This window comes from Oryx dammah, unplaced genomic scaffold (genome assembly GCF_014754425.2).
Source record: "Oryx dammah isolate SB20612 unplaced genomic scaffold, SCBI_Odam_1.1 HiC_scaffold_12, whole genome shotgun sequence".
NCBI lineage: Eukaryota > Metazoa > Chordata > Mammalia > Artiodactyla > Bovidae > Oryx > Oryx dammah.
Window position 1 is genome coordinate 10,086,886 of NW_024070196.1, and position 20,719 is coordinate 10,107,604.

The 20,719-nt window shown below is 43.4% G+C and overlaps 1 protein-coding gene across 1 annotated transcript in view; it reads right to left on the reverse strand.

The window, feature by feature from the left end:
- The window catches only part of ARHGAP10 (Rho GTPase activating protein 10), a 369,765-nt gene that overhangs the window by 12,674 nt on the left and 336,372 nt on the right, over positions 1–20,719 (reverse strand). Inside the window, exon 20 of the mRNA XM_040251356.1 lies at positions 12,430–12,589. Within this exon, the coding sequence (XP_040107290.1) occupies positions 12,430–12,589 (160 nt within the window). The remainder of the gene's footprint in view (positions 1–12,429; positions 12,590–20,719) is intronic.

Consider the following 20,719-nt stretch of genomic DNA (forward strand, 5'->3'; position numbering starts at 1 on the left):
ACTCCTGGGAAAGGCCCTGTAGCTCTCACCATGCAGAGGAATAAACCCTGAACACAAAATTATGACCATAGCTGTACATGCGTATGCTTTGCAGAGCTTATTTTTCTGAAAACGTAACACATCAGCAGTAGATGCTGCTTGGGATTCCAACGGCGACCCAATCTCCAATACCAGACTCCACGCACCGTGCATATTAAGAAACTTTTTGGCAGCAAAACAGCACAAACATTTCAGAAATAGGGAAGGGGACTTAAGCTTTTAACTGCTGAAATTCGACAACAGCTGCACCAGTCACCAGAGCCTGTCTCTCTCTAACAAATATTTCTTGCATAGCTGAGGCAGGTCAAGCCTTGGGCAGTGCTGGTAGTACAAGTACCCAGTTCCAAGCTCTGGGAGCACAGGGCATAAGGTAACATTCAAGGGAGAATACATTTCAAGGAAAGAAATGACTGCTTTTCTAAAGTGATTAAATCCCCCAAGCACCAAGATGTCTGAAGATGGCCTTTGTCGTGTCGGCATCAAATCAGAAGTTCGCACTGGAAGGAAAGATTTTAAAACCTCATTTTCAAGATCTCGGAGCGGAAGCTAACACATTAGTGAAATGATCTTTCATTCCAGTTCGGGAAGCGTACAGCATAAGTCTAGAACAGCTGTCCTGGGCAAGAGTGTTTGAAAATGTTAATGAAGACAGAAGGAAATATTGTCAATCTGTATATTACGGGAAGTCTCTGTTCAAATAAATGCCACTGCTCTTCCTGAAGTGCCCGAGAACGAGAACTCCCCAGCCAGCACCCTGCTGGCTCCAAGTGAGGGCACGGCAGTGAGGAGAGGCACTGTGACAAGTCACCAGAAACCGCAATGGTGGGCCGGGAGGTCAGCGCTGACCACTAGGAGGGCTCAAAACACACCCTGTTCACTCATCGTTCAGAATCTGAGAAATACCAGTCAAGGGAACTACGACATCTGTTTTCTACAAGCACCCATTCAGGTGAGAGGAGAAGGACACACTGATGATGACGCAGCGTGATGAGGGCCACGCGGAGAGGTGCCCAGTGTCCTGCAGAACAGAGGCAGCTGTCACGTGGGCATCCGGACAGACTTTCTGCCCCGAGTCGACGCCTTGCTCATCAGGATCCTCACCCCCTCCCTACACCCTGGCTGTCGGCACTCTGCACCGCACACACGTAACTGCGCTCATTCCGACGTGACTCATGACAAGCCAGTAGCAGAAAGGCGAAGGTGGCTTACTCAAGGTCGTGTTGGGTCAAAGCTGCGTTCTGACAAGAATGCAATACCTCAGAGTCTCAGGTCCCTACCAGCGAGCGGCTAGAATGAAACATGAGCTGAATGGAGAGAGAGAGGGGAGGCAGAGGTACCCAGGGGACAAGACCACGGAGTCAAGTGCTCACAGGCAGGGCAACTGAAGGATTTCATTCACACCATGACACGCTGCTACTCTACAGAGACACCTGCGTTCCAAGACAGCTCTGGCTGGGTGCCCATCTGCAATTTCATAATCTCCCTAAGCTTCTTCCTCTTTTTGTTAAAAAAAGAAAAAAAAAATGAGGCCTGGTGGGGAACAGAGGAGGACACTTCTCACTCTCTTGGAGGCTGGGAGACAGCTGGCATTATCAGCCCTGGCTGAGGGTCAGCCACAACTCACAGGCAGCTAACAATCTCCTTGGTCTCAGCTTCCTTGGCTAAAGTGAGAGTAATTGTTAAGAGGCTGGCTGGCAGTAAGATATGAATAAAGTTACAGGCAGAAAGCATCCGGGAGTCACTGGAGCCCCAAGTTCACTTCTTATGACCATTAGGTATTCTAGCCTCTGCTTTTCAGACTTGTTTCTTCACTAATGAATCATCTTCTTTACCTAAAGAAACGAACTATGTTAAAGAAAGACCCTAAACATTAAGGAAATGCCATCACTGGGGAAGAAAAGTTGCTAAATGCAATGTGACTATATATGATCTAGGGCTAGTTCCTAGAACAAAAGGACGTGAGTTAAAAATATATATATAGTGATATACAAATACATTCTGTATGTGTTGTACCAACGTGAATTTCTTAATTTTAACCAAAGTAAGTTTAGTTAAAAGTAAAACTGTCCGAGAGTGATAATTCCAACCGATTTCTTAGTTTTAACCAAAGTGGTTCAGTGTAACATGTTAACAGTAGGAGAAGCTGAATGAAGGGTCTAAGGAACTCTCTATACTATCTTTGTATATTTTCTATAAATCTAAAACTATTTCAAAATAGAATGTTTATTTTTAACAATAGGTTTTAAAAAGAATAACCCCAAATAATTTTTAAAAATCATTGAAACACTAAAAGCCTTTTGAAATTATCACACACTTGCAGGAAACCTTTTGGTTAATTGAATAATAAGAAAAAATTCATAAGGGTTCTATTTAAAAATCACTCAGATCACCCATCTGAAAGGTGGCAAATAACCACAATTGTTGAAACTGGTTTTTAAGGAATGTGGGCTTTTCCAAAAAGATTGGTTTTGTTTATATGATAGATTGAAGTTGGCAAACTTTTTCTGCAAAGGGCCAGACAGTAAATGCTTTGGGATTTGCAGGCTGTAGGTCTTGCACCCTCTTAACCCAGTTGTTATCACAGCCGCACAAAAGCAGTCACAGACAGAATGTCAGTATCTGGGTGGCTGTGTTCCCATAAAACTTTATTTATATATTAAAAACAGGCAGCAGTGGGATCCAGTTTGCAGACTCCTGAATGAGATGGGTTAGATGTGAATCTATTTTGTAGTGCAGAGTCGGAAGACATGGAGACACTGATGGAAAACTCCCCAGGGCTCAAGAAGCCCACCCCCCTTCCTCCATCTTCCTGGGCTTTGAGGCATGGGGCTCCTGTGTGTGTTAGAAGCCGATGTGCAAATACCCAGGCCTCTCCTGCAGCAGCAGCTCTCTTGACAAATTGCTCAAGATCACCTGCCATGCAGGAAGGAGACAGCCCATAGATCAAGCCAGCACTTAAAAGCCAGAACTTGCTCCCTCTTGAGAAAAAAAAAAAGTCTTCTACAGGAGGGAGATGAGCAGTGAGAGAAGGAAGGGAATGGGAGGAAAGCTCTCAAACGCAGGTAAGACAGAACCCTTTGAGGCTGGACACGACCACTCTGAACACTCAGTCCCCACCCTGCAGGATGCTAAGGCGGCAGGTGGCTTTCCTCCCTTGACAACAAAGGACATCACCATTGAGTCAGCCAGTATCTTACGAAGTTCACTCCCAGGAGGATCATTTACTTGGGTTTCACTATAAAAGAAATATCTGAGAGTGGTAACTCCAAGAACTATCTGAGAGTGATTAACTCTAACCAATCTGTTGCTCAAAGTGTTCCTTGAATCGCATTTCTCTTCTTTCCAGATGATCTGTGGAATCAGGGACAGGGCTTGCCAGCTCACTGGAAAAGGAGCTGCAGCTGCCTTTCAGAGAATTATGGGGCTGGAGGGGTCTCAGAGTTGTGGTCCTGCAGGGCAACTGACAGGAATGTTTCTACAAGCTCAATCTGGATGTGGAAAACAGCCGCCACCCAACACAAGAGTGGAACATATAGAACAGGGGAGCTCCCAAGCACAGCTTGAAAGGGGCATACCATTTCTCTGCTATGAAGAGCCTCTGGTTACTCCCCAATCTGTTTTACAGGTTACCTGTCATGATGGGTGAGCTTCCCAAACTGTTCAGCACAGCTGAGGGAGTTCACTGGCCATGGGAACCCCATTCCCTGGTCACGCAATACCCAAGGGCCATTTTCTCAGAAGTTTCTCCAGAGGAGGTTCCTGTATAGCAAGGTTAGGAAAGGAGCCTTGGGCTCTCCTGGAATAACTACTGTAACTGCTGGAAACAACACAACTTCGGGTCAATGCCAAAGGCTCCTGCAGGACTAGAGAGGTCATTTTTCCTAAGCCATTTGGTGGGGAGATTATATAACTGATGAACCAAGAAGTCGGGTCAAGTTCAACTAAGACTATCAAGTTAGGTTCTCAGAGGAAAGGAAAATGCAAGCAGGTGGCCACCCAGGGCTCCCAGGGGAGCAGTGGGGTCTTATTTCACTTGGCACCTAGAAACCTCACAACAATTCAGAGGGGTAGGTGCTCGCACTCCCGCTTTGCAGATAATCTCGCTAAGTCTAAGTTTGCTCGAGTAATTTATATAAGGCCTCCAAGGTTTTAAGTGGCAAGAAAAGAATGCAAAGCTAGGCTTGTATGTCTGTAAAATCAGTGCTTTGGGGAGCTCAGCTCAGTGCTCAGTAATGACCTAGAGAGATAGGATAGGGATGGGGGTGGGGGTGCAAGGGACATTCATGAAGGAGGAGGTATATGCATGCGGGCTAAGTCACTTCAGTCGTGTCCAGCTCTCTGTGACCCTATGAACTGTAGCTCATCAGCTGTATATCAGCATGTATACATACAGCTGATTCACATTGTTGTACTGCAGAAAGCAACACAGTGTTGTAGAGCAATTACACTCCAATTAAAAAAAATTTTTTTAAGGAAAAAAAATTATTTGATAAGTTAAATAAATGATAAAAGTCAGTGGTTCACCAGTCTACACCAGAGTCTTCCAACTCACAGAAAGCTCACAAGGCCCTGCCTGCATTTCAGTACTGAGATACAGCCAACCAATCCATGAACAGCCAGTGAGCAATTACAACAAAAACTGATAAAATGAAAATGAAAAACACAATAAGTCTCAAGACAATTTTTTTTTTGAGCCTTAAGCAGTAGAGAAGCTACTATAAAAATTCAGACAAGTGTCTTTATTTTGGAAAGTCAACTTTTTGTTATGAGGCTTTAAAGTTATAAGAATAAGCAACAATCTGGCTTGAAAATAAAACCTCTGAACTTCAGAACCTGTAGTTACAGCACTGGAAAGGAAGAAATGAATCAGGCCACAGGCAAGTGCCAAGTACACAATACAAATACCAAAAACACCTAGCAACACACAAGGGACATGTATGGAAGGCTGCGAGGAAGCTAGGAGGTCAGAGCAGCATAATTTCTGTACCAAGTTAGAGAAAAGAGCCAAGAAAATATACAGGACAAAAATTATTATATTACCCCACCCTCTCCACCAATGAACATGCAGAGACTGATGGTGGAAGGCCAAAAATGGGGGCCCTGAGATTAACTTCAAGAGCTTTACCAGATATCACATTACTCATAAAGAGATTATGGATGCCGCTCTGTTGCAAAATATCGAAGTTTCAAGTCTCCCAGCTCTGCTGTGGGGTCGGGTGGGGGAAAATGCCCTCCCCCTCCCAGACTTCAGCCAAAGGTGCTGGATGGTGAATGTGCCGATCAAGCGTTTATTCCCCATAGATAATTATAAACCGCAGCCACATGACCTAACACTGAGTCAGTGCTCCCACTTCAAAACAAGGGCAGCGGCCAGCAGACAGCTACCCTTCACCAGTTCACCGGGTCTCAGAATCAGGGTAAAGCTTCAATTCGACGGTGGCCCCATCTGCAAACAGACCATCTCCGTGCTGACAGTAAAACACGGCAAGGGAACCACAGATCCCAGGGACAGACAGATCAGGGTCGAAAACAACCTCTGCCCTTACTAGTCACGTGACTTGGGGCAAGTTTCTGACCATCTTTGTGCCTCCATTTCCCTATGTTTAAAAATGAATACATCGGGATTCCCCTGGTGATTAACACTTTGCCTTCCAAAGCAGGGGGTGCAGGTTCGATCATTGGTTGGGAAGCAAATATCCCAAATGCCTCATGGCCAAGCCAAAAATAAATAAATAAATAAATAAAATAAAACAGAAGCAATATTGTAACAAATTCAATAAGACTTTTTCAAAAATGAATACATCGGGACTTCCCTGGTGGTCCAGTGGCTAAGACGCCTTGCTCCCAACACAGGGGCCCAGGTTCAATCCCTAGTCAGGGAACTAGATCCCATTTGCTTCAATAAAGACCCAGAGAAACCAAATACATGTATTTTTTTAAAAGACTATCTCTCTGCCTTACCAGGTTTGATGTGAGGCTCAACATGAAATATTTATAAAGAATCTATAACAAAGTCTGTGGCCCTTGAGAGTCAATGCTCTACAGTCTTTCTCTTTCTGAGAAATGCAAGAGGTAATTTATTGCATCAAACCTTCCTTGCAGCCTCTCACCACCAGCCCCTGCTAAAGTATAAGCCTTGTCCCGTTCTAAGTCCCCAGCCCACACAGGTCCAGAAGGGTTCAACCTCTGAGCAGACGTCACAAGACTGCTGGGGCTCGCAGCAAGGCAACTCTCCTCTTGCTCACTGCCCTGTGTTTCCTTATGGGCTATCTGACATGTCGATCTTTCTGAACCCACCAGGGACTGTGCTGCTCACTTAGGTACGGGACGCTGGCTTCCAGTTCACTCCCCATAGCACCGGGGGGGTATGTCCTCGCACAGGCACTGCTGCTCCCAGCACGAGCTCTCCTAGAGATCACAGTCAATGGGGCCCACCACTTTCTGTACCGAGGGCCCACCTACAGGTAAGCAGAGAAGACAAGGTGCTCCCATTATAAGGATATGATCACCTGATTAGCCAGTAAAAATTCTGGAAATTCCTATGATGTGCAATTCATTTGGGGGAGTTAAAGACTACCCTCTCTTGATCTTTTTTTAAAATCTGCATCGGTTTTCTCCCATTGTTATAAAAGCCATTTGTGTTCATCTTAGTCAAGTTTAACAAAATACAGATATGCAAAAACAAAGAAAGAAAGAGAGAGAGGGAGAACGTTTAAAAGATAAATTCCCAGGACTTCTGTGGCAGCCCAGTGGCTGGCACTTTGCCTTCCAGGGGTATGGGTTCCATCCCCAGTCGGGGAGTGAAGATACTACATGCCTCAAGACCAAAACACCAAAACAGAAAAGAAGAAATACTGTAACAAATTTCATAAAGATTTTTAAAATGGTCTACAGAAAAAATAAAAAAAAACTAAAAAAAAAAGATAAATTCCCTATTTTCTTTCAAAATAATCATAGTAATAGAGATAAAAATTTAAGACATCAACTTCTAGGGTGAACTGACTGCCCCTGGCAGGGTTGAGAGCAGTAAAATCCAGAGCAACGGGGTTGAAGAAGCCCTCCCTGAAGGAGTGAAGGAGGGAGAAAGGGAAAGAAAGAGAGAGGAAGGGAAGAAGTGGAGACAAAGTCTGCTAAGACAGCTACCTGAGCACTTCTAAGTGTGCACCCAATTTCACCAAATCCGGTTAAAAATTGCTTAAGAGGATTATTTTTTCTGATTCAGACAAATCACTGTTGTGGTAGACACAAATACAATTGAAGCAGTACTTTGCTATCTCCCAGCAAAGTTTATCAACTCCCTGAAAAGCAATCAAGTAACCAAAAGTCAAGGAATTTCAAATGCCATGTAACTCTCTATGGGAAACTTCTATTTGTCGGCCCACATTAAAAGCAGCAAGTTATTTCATTAACAAGAATAAAGATGGTCACCAGTGAGCGCACACAGAGTCTGCAATGGGCACGGGAGTCTACCATGTGACAACTTTAACTAACAAGCACCAGGTCTGGGGAGGCATGAACCTCTGATGCAGTTCAAGGCAGCTCTGAGGACAGATGTGCCAGAATACTTTCACACTCAGGATAAACCAAACCAAGAGCCTCACAGTGGGTGGAAGGAAGAGCAGCATCTATTGCCCTCCCAGCCTGCCAGAACCCAGACTGACTTACACCTCAGGGTATCAACATCCCCAGTTATGAAGAGCTATTCTATGATGCAGCCATCTTTCTTTTTTTTTTTTTTTTGATTGTGTGCTGTTATTTACAGGATTCATAAGCAAATCCACTTAGGCAGAAAGTAGATTACTGTTTGTCTACAGATGAGGGGAATGTTGAAGAGAAACAGAGGCTGACCACACAGGAATGAATGGGTAGAGGGGGTGACAATGTTCTCAAAACGCCTTTGCTGCTGTTGTCCAGTTGTGTCCGACTCTTTGCAACCCCGTGGAAAGCAGCATGCCAGACCTCCCTGTCTTCCACCATCTCCTGGAGTTTGCTCAAACTCATGTCCATTGAGTCAGTGATCAATGAACCATCCAACCATTTCATCCTGTCACCTCCTTCTCCTCCTGCCCTCAGTCTTTCCCAGGATCAGGGTCTTTTCCACTGAACTGACTCTCCACAGCAGGTGGCCAAACTATTGGAGCTTCAGCTCTGCCTTTCGGTGATGAAAACCTTTCAAAATTGATTGTGGCTATGCTCACACCTCTCTGTGACGATGTCACAATCAATTCTTTTCAATGGGTGAATTATATATCAATAAAGTCATTCTAACAAAAGTTATGGTCCACGTTAAATGAAGCATTGGTGCCAGAACCACCACAGGGACTGTACAGGAAGACATGAAAAAGCGTGGAGAACTGTGCATGTTGGTATAAAACAAAACTCAAAAAAAAAAAAACCAAAAAACCCAGGTAACTATTTCCTAAAGAAAAATGTATATGTTCAGTTCAGTTGAGTTGCTCAGTCGTGTCCGACTCTTTGCGACCCCATGAATCGCAGCACACCAGGCCTCCCTGTTCATCACTATCTCCCGGAGTTCACTCAGACTCAAGTGTATATGAGGCGATAATAAATGAGCAACGGGGCAGAGAATTAACCTCTCTATGTCTGTCCTTTGTAATGGAGGCTGACCTAGGAGATAATATTACAGCAGTAACAAGGATAATAGGATTCCAGAAAGCTGGGGTACAGGTGACAGGGAGGCAGGAGCAAGAGCTAAATTTTTAAACTCCCTAAAAATGTCAGAATGGAAGCAGGAAATTCTGACTGTGAGGGGGCTTCTGGAAATGTCTAAAAGATCATGGTATTTCTAGAGGCAAGGCAGACGGACAGCCAACAAAGAGTGTTGCTTCGTATCATAATTAATAGAATCAAGAATGACTGAGTTGGGGGCTGAGATTAGTTGCCTAATAGAAAGCTGCCTAAAAGAAATATCTACTTCTGCTTCATTGACTATGCAAAAGCCTTTGACTGTCTGGATCAAAACAAACTGGAAAATTCTTAAAGAGGTGGGAATACCAGACCACCTGACCTGCCTCCTGAGAATCTTGTATGTAGCTCAAGAAGCAACAGTTAGAACTGGACATGGAAAAACTGACTGGTTCAAAACTGGAAAAGCAGAATGACAAGGCTGTATATTGTCACCCTGCTTATTTAACTTCCATGCAGAGTACATAGTGCAAAATGGCAGAAACCACTCTAATGGCAGAAAGTGAAGAGGAACTTAGGAGCCTCTTGATAAGGGTGGAAGAGGAAAGTGAAAAAGCTGGCTTAAAACTCAACATTCATAAAAACTAAGGTCATGGCATCCGGTCCCATCACTTCATGGTAAATAGCAGGGGGAAACGTGGAAACAGTGACAGACTGTATTTTGTTGGGCTCCAAAATCACTGCTGATGGGGACTGCAGCCATGAAATTAAAAGACACTTGCTCCTTGGAAGGAAGGCTATGACAAACAGAGACAGTGTATTTAAAGTAGAGACATCACTTTGCCAACAAAGATCTACACAGTCAAAGCTATGGTTTTTCCAGTAGTCATGTATGGATGTGAGAGATGGACCATAAAGAAAGCTGAGCACTAAAGAATTGATGCTTTTGAATTGTGGTGTTGGAGAAGACCCTTGAGAGTCCCTTGAACTGCAAGGAGATCAAACCAGTCAATCCTTAAGGAAATAAACCCTGAATATTCTTTGGAAGGACTGTTGCTGAAGCTGAAGCTCCAATACTTCACCACCTGATTTGAAAACCTGACTCACTGGAAAAGATCCTGATGCTGGGAAAGACTGAAGGCAAAAGAAGAAACGGACATGAGTCTGAGCAAACTCTGGGAGACAGTGGAGGGCAGAGGAGCCTGGTGTGCATGACGTCCGTGGTGCCACAAAGAGCCAGACATGAGTTAGAGACCGAACGACATTAACTAGGGAATCATTTCCTAACATCGAGTATCGGGCACAGACAGAGAAAGGTATAATTCTGAATCCTTGAGAAGGTTTCCCAAAAGTGAAAACTAAATTACACCCTGAAGACAGGTCAGGACTGTCTTGAGCAAAAAGAAAGGGAGACATTTCAGGCAGAGGGAATCAGCATTTGCATTGAGCACCCAGGAGCTGCTTGAAGAGAGCAAACACAATCCTAGGAAGAGAAAAGAAAAGGAAAAAAAAAAAAAGGAAGTACTCTGCACTGTCACTTCTCTGAACTGTAATCCTCAGAGAGGTACATCAGCACGTGCCTGGAACCATGGGGGGAGGGGCAGGCAGGAGGGTATATCAGGGTTTGCCAACACCATCAGGAAATACATTAGAAACACACATTTTCCGGCTCCCCTCTAACCCTAAGTCACTCTTGGGTGGGGTCCAGCACTGTGGGCTTCACGAGCCCTGCAGGGGATTCTCATTGGGCTCAAGTATGAGAAGCACTCCCCAACTTAATGAGAAATCTAGACTGAAACACACTTACAAGTAAATCCTTTAAAAGATACACAGGAAACATTCCAAGAACCTCAGAGAGAGAGGAGTTTTGTCCAGAGCACAGGGAAAAAGATCAAGTTCTTCAAATAGCAGGAAGTGTCCATTGAAACAAAAATCTCCTTTCCAGACTGAGATTCAACTACTTACTTTGCCCTGTTCTTTTCGGGCCTCTCAAGGTTGGAGTACTTTCTGTGACATTTTAAGACATGTATGGGGACTTCCCTGGTGGTCCAGGGGTTAAGGCTCTGTGCTCCCTATGCTTGGAGCAAAGGTTGGGGAACTAAGATCCCACATGCTGAGCAGGGCCTGGCCTGAGACATAAAGCAGATAAATAAAGACTACAGTTTTTTTTTTTTTTTTAAATCTGTATGAATAAGAAGCTGGGGGATTCACTCTGCATTTGATTGACAACCAAAAATATCAAGCTTTTCATGTTTCAGCGGTGGATGTGCTATGAATCGAGCACTGGCTGCATCGTGGCTCAGAATGCCACTTCTCCACAGAACCACCACGAAGAACTGACTAGACTGCTGTGCACTGACTGGGACAGTTACTGAGAAGACTGGGAGCTTGGTCTGTGCTTTAAAACACACACACACAACACACACACACACACACACACGTGCGCGCGCGCCAAGTCCCACCGCTTGAGTGCCCTGCATTACAGATTCTGGATTCTGATACAGCCACTATCACTTTTGCTTGTAGCACAAAAGTGAGAAATTATTCTTACTTTAAAAAAAGAACAGTAAAAATGGTAGGCCCATTTCAGTAACATGTACTTTAAATCCGCAATATAGTCTTCAGCATTTAAATACATATATATGTGACAATCTTTGGGGGAAAAAAAACTCCCCTGGAGAACGTGTACCTGTATTTTGAGTTCCACTTGGATTTTCAGTTAGATTTTGCAAAGTCTTTAGGTCACCCCCAAATTTCAGAATAACATACCAGATTTGTCCCTGCCTCTTTTAATACTTAATAAGTTCATAATGATTTCATGTGAATCCAGCAGTAACTATAAAAAGCCAAGTACTGTGAGGAACAGTTTTCAATTCCATTTAAAGTCCCAAGAATGCTCAGCTAGGGTCAGATGACATCATTATCTATGACTTATTTTAAGCAACTTTGATTTTAAAAAATTTTTTTCACTTTAAAGGCAGGATACCAGATACTCTCATCTGTTGAATTACAGATGTATTTTTGGATGTCATTTGATTGACTAATCAAGTAATGTCATGTAATTATTAGTGGAGTTGTTTTATTTTCCCTTCTCTGAGCATTTGTTTGAAATCTGATGTTGCACACCACCAATGATGTGCACACCACAACTTCAGGAAGCAGAGAAAGACACACCCTCAAGTGGTCAAGCCAGGTCCACACATGGTATTTTGTTTGCATGGAAATTATTTGCCCTAATACACATGAGCATCTGCATAAGCTTGGCACTCAACCAAACTGAGATATTTCATCCATCAGTTGTCAATTATACATGTTCACACAGAGTAAATAGAGTACGACATTAGCATGAAGCTCATAAAATTCCTATCATTAAGATATCATCCTATAGAAAACTTAAGTCTACTGATCACAAGGCAAGCATTTTCGTCTTTCTAAAAGTCTGTGGTAACTAATGAGGAAACCTCCCGAGCAGGACAATAACAAACTTCCTTTGTGCAACCCCAGACGTCCACGAATTGAACTTAAAACAGATTTGAACTAGCATCCACCCACCCCTTCCATACTGGGAACACACAGACCCTATTCCCTTTGGTTTATGGACCCTCTCCTCTGTGGCATCCCCACAGATTAAGAGCAGAAAGGTCCTGAGGCCTAAGGCTATAGGACTGACCCGGCACATAAAACTTCAAAATAAAAACCACCACTCCCCTCCCCTCCACCCAACGGAACAGCACAGCCACTTACGCAGTGCATGCCCAGTCCCCAGAGCTGCCCCCGTCTGTAAGCAGGTGGTTCCGGTCTGGTCCAGGGGGCCCAAGGGCAGCGGCAGTCGTGGGAGACGGAGAGGAAAGCGAGTCCAGGCTGCTGGGAGGGGTGTCCTCCTTAGGAAGATTGGGACGGTCACCTAGGGAGGAGAAAAAGGCTTTAATTTTTTTCAAACAAACGCTCAGAGGAGAAAAAAACAACTCCACTAATAACTACATGGCCTCACTTGATGAGTCGATCCAATTATATCCAAAATTACAATTACAATGAAGTCTGAAGAGTATTTTGGTGCCCTGTCTTCAGGGATTTTCTTGTTGTTTTTTTTTGTTCGTTTGTTTTTAATCAAAGATGCTTAAAATAAATCATAGATAATACAAAATGAGGAGTGTTTTCCCCACAAGAAAAAAAGCAATAATCAAAACCAGATCAAGATGGAAGATGAAAGCCTTCATGGCGGCCACGATGACCTCCTGGTCTCTAAGGAACACAGTCATAAATCTGCGATAACCTCAAGAGCAATGCAGAGCAGTGCATCAGCCCTGCTGGGTCCAGCCTCTTTCTTTCCAGCCACATGATGACTCTGCAGGCTACTGCCAATCACCACCTACCACATAACTTCAACAACTTGCAAGGACCTTGTTTTCTGAGCTGAAATCTTAGATTACAATTTAACAGCCCAACTGATTAAATCGTGGACAAGGAGAAACTTCCATTTGCTGGTGAACATGAAGACGTTCTACAAGAAGTAGGCCCAGGCAGTGACTGCAGGGGATGACTTGTTTTTTTAAGATTTATTTACTTAGTTGGCTGCCCCAAGTCTTGGTTGCCACAGGCTTTCTCGAGCTGCAGAAGGCAGAGGGCCTCTTCGCTCCCGGGCTCCTCACTGAGGCTGCTCCTCTGGCTCCAGGCGCTTCAGCCATTGCAGCACACGGGCTCTGGGGCACAGGCTCAAAAGGCGTGATGCTCGGGCTTAGTGGCTCTGTGGAACATGAGATCCTCCAGACCAGGGAGCAAACCCGTGTCTTCTGCACTGGCAGGCACACTCTTAACCACTCGACCACCAGACCAGGGAAGTCCCTGGAGGTGACCTTACACTCAAACAGAAGCGTTTTTTAAAGGGGTTCCATGATTTATTCACGCAGAGAGGACCATTTGGTGAAATACATCTAGTTATCATTTGTATACATTATGAGCTTGGGTGGAAAATGCACAAGGTGGGTAGGAGCTCAGAAGCGCTTCTGTCTCTCCCAACTGGTCTCCTCACTTCCGTGGTACTGTCAGCCACATCACAGCTTGGCCCCTCCGGCCAAAGTCATGGACCCCATTAAATCGTAACCACTTAAGGGTGTCTTCCAGAGGCAGCAACTTTCTATTAAGATGGCAATGACCTGGCCTTGACTTTTATAAATAATGGGTCACGACAGCTGCTCAACAAGCTGCCATGGCAGCAGATGACACACAGTGTGGAAGGTCACACCCTAGCCACAAACCGCCTCCAGCCGATTAAAGCTTCCTTCTTCCTCAGGCCTAAGTCGCAGAAACAGAGGGTGTATGAACGCCAGGAACCCACTCTCAGAAAAGCATCTTAGACAGACTTCAGCTCTACTCATCATGGAGCACAAGCGAAATCCCTGGCCTCTGATTAGGCTCACTCCCAGAATACGAATCTTGAAAATTGACTGGGGAAAAAATTTTTACTTAACTCTGACCCAGCTTACAACTAAGGCTAAGAGGATCTGAGGAGCAAACATCTGGAAAAGCAGAATTCAGGCAAGAAGGAATTAGAGATGGTGATGGCTGGAAGAAGGGATCCCTTAAGGAAGCACTGAGGGGGATGCAGGTCCTGTGCAGAAGACTCTGGTGAGGGAGAGTTTTCTGAGCTTTTTTTTAAATGCATGGTTGGGGAAGGAAATACAATGAGCAAGAGGGGAACATCACGTGATCTCTGTGGGCAGGTCTCCCTGAGCAAAGTCTCTCTATAAAAGCCTTGTTCTCTCTCCCCATTCACAAACACATGGTCCAGAATGATGCATGGACATAGAGAATAAGCATATGGATACTGAGGGGGAAGGGGGAGTGGGTGAATTGGGAGATCTAGGTACATGATTGATACTGCGTATAAAATAGACAATTAAAGAGAACTAGGGTTCCCTGCATAGCCCAGGGAACCCTACTCAACACTCTGTGATGACCTAAACGGAAAGGAAATCAAAAAAAAGAGGGGAGGGGATATACGCACAGCTTCTGGCTCTGCTGTACAGCAGATACTAACACAGCAATGTAAAGCAACTATACTCCAATAAATTTAAAAAAAAAAAACAGAATAAATACCATATGCTTCCTCTTCCAGTGAGCTTCCTTTTCCTACAGCCCTTCACCACAAACACATTTAGCTAATTGGGATAATTCAGCCCCAAAGAGAAGGGCTCATTTTCAGGCAAATGAACCGAAACCCACTGCTAGATTTCTGTGATTTCCTTTGGGTTTATTTTCGTTCTGGGATACAGTCCACTCTGCAGCAAAGGCTGCCTCCCTCTGTGCCCGGAGAGCTCCATCCATCCAGTTCTCTGCAAATGAGACCTGGAGCTCCGGCTTTTCCCGGGCCCTTCCGGGTAACGCTCAGTCATTCTGGGCAACCATTCCCTTTAAAACTAGGACGGCCTCTTGTGTAACCACAGCACAGAGTCTAAAGCAAACTCTGAAATGTTTTCTGGCATGACAGTTGCCAACTCGGGGTTTGGCTAGAAGGTGCAAACGGGGACCAGTTCTGCAGTAGGACAGGGTAACCTCCACAGTGGGTCACATGCCAGCAGCTTCCTGGGGGCAGGAGGCTGGACGCTGGCCCGCTGCTCTCTGGGCCACGGGCCCTGTCTCCAGGGCAGGGCTTGACCCAGCAAAAGCAGCAAGCGGGTCTATTACTCCCTGCCTCATTCCTACAAGAAGAAAGCTGACATTGAGAAGTAGCTTGAGGAAGTGGAGCCCAAGGTCCCAAGTTCCTTTCCAAAAGTACATGCCTAAAACATTGGCACAGCCACAGACCCTAGCTCATCGCCAGCCCCTCTGATTCTGTCCCCAAGCAGACTGACACAGCACACACTGTCACTCAGCACATTAAATCACACGCCAGTAAGAGAATTTCTCCCTTCCTTCCTGCCAAATGGTGGCAATCTGAACCCTCAAGTGAAAAAAAAAATATTGATACAAGGGGATAGGTGTACACAAACTGATCAAAGAGCTTCCTCAAAATTCCCTTCTCTCTCGCTGTTTAGGAAAGTGCTTTTCTACTTAAGAATCACTGAATTTGAGGAAACAACATTAATATCAGGCATAAAAAGTTAAATATTCTAAAACTTAAAGTTTTAGACTTCTTTGTAACTATTAACAGGAGGAAAATAATAAAGCTTTAAAAAGTTCTACATTCAACAATATCGGGAATAAAGACGTTAAATCCTGTGAAGCTCACTTGTACTTGAGAATCAAAGTCAGACACCCTCATCATTTTTCACCTTGCATTTCTTCAGAGTGTCATACAACCTCTTTGTTTAGGTGCTACCCGTCAACCGGCATCTCCAGACAGACACGTCACCAACAAGTAACAAGGCTGAGCTGGGTACGTGAACAAGAATGCTGCTGAAAGGCTTTCGTTAGCAACAGACTGCAAGATGAGAAAGGCACTAGAAGAGAACCACCGGCATCTCGAAAAGAGAATGACACCCTCACAATCAACCCTGGATTAATTCCCACCTTATCCATAAGCTCTTGCCAACCACATTTTTTGCCTGTTCTCTCCTCTCACAACAGCAAGCTGCAGTCAAGTCTACATTGCACTGTCAACGCTTCCATGACCTGATTTTAGCTCCCCACCACGGTTACACATCTTCTGAGGGTGGAGACTGCCTCTCATCTTGGTGACCCTTACAGACCACAAGGCAGTGCTAGGCAAATCAGGAGGCTTCAGGAAATACTGTGGACTCACTGCCAGAGAAAAGATCATGATACTGCAAAGCCAATACCTCTAGGAATTAACAAGGAAAAAAGCCTACAAACCTCAAAGTAGTCCTGTTATAAAATCTGCACAGAGTTTCTGAGGATTGTCCTTTCTCCTTTGAAGTCACAGATATCAGTCATCCTCTTTCTTCAATTTGCTGAGGTTCTGCTTACATACAGTAAGTCCCAGACATACGACCCTTCACGTTGCGAATTTTCAAAGATGCAAAAGTGAGCTCGCTCAACGTCAGGCGTGAGTCAGAGTGCAGCTTGCTCCCTCTGATTGCTGACAGTCCTTCAGCTCTACCATCTCCCACCTCCTCTCCCTCCTCTGGTCAGTAACTCTTCTTGATGCCAGCCCCTGTATGCCAGCGGTTGTACTGTACTACTGTACTTTTCAAGGTACTCTACTGTAAGATTAAAAATGTTTTATTTTCGTGTTTATTTTTTAATGTGTTATTTGCGTGAAAGATATGATAAACCTATTGCATCACTGTACTATATAGCCGATTGTGTTGGTTGAGTACCTAGGCTAACTTTGTTGGACTCACAAATGTGTTCTCGGAACACAACTCATTCATATGTAGAGGACGTACAGTACAAGGCACACGACCCTCAAGTTCTTGCCTTAGATAACGGGGTGAATGTAGAGTTATCGACTGAAATAGGGAATGAAAAACAAGGAGCAAGTGAGTTGGATGTGGGACGTAAATCAAACCATCTGTGGACATGTTAGGTTTGAGGGATGAGTAACTGACCCAGGGGATCTGGTTAAACAGCTCCAGAGCCCTGCAGAGAGGTCTGGGACAGTTTTGTTGATGTGAGAGGCATGTGGGCGGAGTTGAAGTCATGGCACTGGATGCAGAGAGCAAAGGAGAAGATGTAAAAATGGAAGCGAACCCTGGAGGAACTTTAGTGTAAGCAGCAGGCTTCTCCTTACTGGTGGTGGTGGTGGTGGTGGTGGTTATTGCTGTCCTTCTGGTAGAGAGAGAGAAGTGTTGTTAAGTATTTAGGACTTTCCCCTAGACATTGACTCGCATTAAAAAATGGACCAAAAACAATATTCACGAGGACATGCCTTTCATGCCAGCTACTGGGATGGCCAAAAGTTCATTTGAGTGTTTCTGTTGTGGCTTCTGGAAAAACTCGAACAAACTTTTTGGCCAACCCAATAGATTCATTACTTATTCTGATTTCTTTACGACCCTGAGCACGTGCAGAAGTGCTTTGTTCTCATGAGCGACTAAAACAATCTTCAATGACTGGCAGAGAACTCAGCAGGAAGAGGGAAGAGGAACTCTATAATTCTACTACAGTTAACAACACAGAGGATGTTTATCTCCTATATTTTAATATACTGATCAACTTTTACTCTAGTCAACTGAACTTTCTTGTTCTGATGATGACAAAGTGAAACTCTCCACTCATCTTCTGCTAATTCCACTTAAACAGAACTGCTGTTACATTGTTGGAGGGAATGAGTTATCCTTCCCATTTCATTCATTTCTTCTTTGTCCGCCTCTCAAAGACACTTCCTAATTGTTAAGAAGTCAGAGATGGTTCCTTTTGAATCTCTTTCCAGCTGTTTCCTACTTAGCCTAGAATTTTGGGGCATGGGCTGAAACTGTAGAAGGTTTCTGTTATTTCTCAGAGACAGGCTATCTGCACTAGTAAGGCTGGTCCATGTCCCCCCTCTCAAACATCCTGGCTGATGAATTAGCAGAAGTAAGAAAGAAAAGGCAAATGGACAGAGAAGAGGAAAGAAAGAAAGCAAAAAAAAAAAAAAAGAAAAAGAAAAAAGAAAAGCACTAATGCATTAGTTGAACTTAACTCTTGACAAACCCCAGAGTTACATGTTTGGTTAACTGGAAGACAACAGTAAATTCCCTCTGTAGTTCCCCTGGCACACAAACACCCCTTCCATCAGATCAGAATAAACTCAGATGCTCCTAAATTGAGCAGCTAGTCAGGAGAACCAAAGAAAGATTTATTGAGAACAAAGTAGCTGTACTTATAGCAACACTAACTGTACTTATAGCAACAGTAACACTTTAACAATAAAGATCAGTCAGGAAATGTTCAGTCAAGAAGACAATGAAATTTTAAAAGGACACCCACATATTTTTCCCCACATATCCCCAAAACAACAAAACTGAAATAATTTCTTTTTTATTTTTTAAAAAATAAACTTGTAGTTGAAAACTTGCTTCACATTTCTGTGAAATAGAAATAAAAAGAAAATTGTTTCAGAAATCAGTGGGAGCTCAAGCCAGAAGTCTACTGGCTCCAGGACTCATCAAAACCAGCAGAGCCAGTAGACGTTTCAATCCTGTGGTTGGACAATATACCTACAATACACCAGGCGTGATTCAGGGGTAGAACCAGGCTCCCTGCTGTGGAATCAGGAGTTGGGAGACACCACACTAAATGAAGGCCAAAAATCTATGATTAAGTGCCCTACTTGCCTGTGAAATGGATTTAGTAAGCTTGTCTGCTCCCCTCCCCGGAATGAGAGTTACGCACGCGAATAATCGCTGGTTCTGAACCAAAGCACCTGGTTCAACCCGGTGAACCCGATAAAGGCAAAGCCAGAAATGGAAAAGAAAGAAAGAAGGAAGGAAGAGGAGGAGACTCCAAACCATCTTAAGCACAGGCACACACACACACAACCCTCCTGCACAAGGGACTTGTACCTACAATGTCTAAGAACACAAAGAAAACTAGGAGAGCAAACTCAACAAAAATTCAGCAATTTAGAGATCCGTAACATAAAAGAGAAGTGAAATTGCCAACATCCAGATCCCAGAAAAAGAACTACACTGAGAAGAAGAAATATTTAAAGAAATAATGACCAATTCCTCAAAATTAAAGAATCTGAAAGACCTCGAAAGACTTCAATCTATTTAATAAAGGACTCAGAGTACCAAACAGGGAAATAAAGAAAATGGGGCTCATAAGATAGGTTACTGAAGAATCCGAGAATATCAAATACCGAGAAGAAAATAAAAAGCATCCTGACGGGGAAGATATTTTTTAAAAAGACCCAGAATGACATCAAAGTTCTCAACAGTAAAACTGAATTCATAGCAATATGTTTTAAGTACTGAAGGAGAATTTTGAGCATACAACTGTATACTCAAACTGCCATTCAAATGTGAGGGCATAATAAACATATCAGACATATAAACACCCAAAATTTAGCACATAAAAAACTATAGCGCTAACACTCTTAAAAGACAATTTTCAAATGTTTAAATAAACGAAGCGCTATGAGATTTTCAATGTCTACTGTTTCTTCTGAAAACTTTAAGATAAAAGAAAAAAAGGAAAAAAATAACCAAACTGATCCAGAACCTAGAATCATATCAACATGATGGAGGTGGGCAGCCCAGAAAGGAAACGTAGAGTTCATTAGTTATTTATCTTATTCGAGATGGAGAAAGAAACATAGTAGAGTTTAAGAAAATTGAAAGTTGTTCAGTCACGCCCAACTCTTTGAGACCATGGACTGCAGTCCACCACGCTCCTCTATCCATGGAATTCTCCAGGCAAGAATATAGGAGTGAGTAGCCATTCCCTTCTGAAGGGGACCTCCCAACCCAGGGATTGAATCTGGGTCTCCTGCATTGTGGGCAGATTCTTTACCACCTCAGCCATTGAGCTTAAGATGCCAATAGATAAATGAGAGCATAAATCTCACAGCTACCTGAGAAACAAAGACAGACTATACATTAGTGGAAACAGCAGAAGAACACTTGCTTTAGTAGAGAGAAAAGAGGAGAGGAAAAAAAATAAAAAGCAAAAGGTATCAAAATAATTATTAAGTAAAAACTGTAAAATCACAGAAATTCTAACATAATGGTAACTGCAGTATATGATATATAAACGGATTAGACTCACAAATTAAAAGGCAGTGATTCTCCAATGTATTTTTTTAAATCCAATAATATGTTGACAACAAGACACTTAAAGCAAAAAGACAAAGGTTGAAAATAAAAAAATAAAGCTATATTGGACAAATATAAATCAAAATAAAGTTAATGACCTTAGTAAACTACATGAAACACAAAGAGGGTCATTTTATGGGTCATGGATAAAGGGATAAGATTATGGAACAAGAAGATAAATACCTAACAATATGCCTCAAGCAACATATAGAACTGTACAGAAAAGATAAAAAATCAACTACTGTAATTGGAGATTTTAACATACTTTTCTCGGGCAGTGCTATCAGACAGGACAAAAAGAAAGAGAAATTAAGGTATCTGTAATCAATAATGTC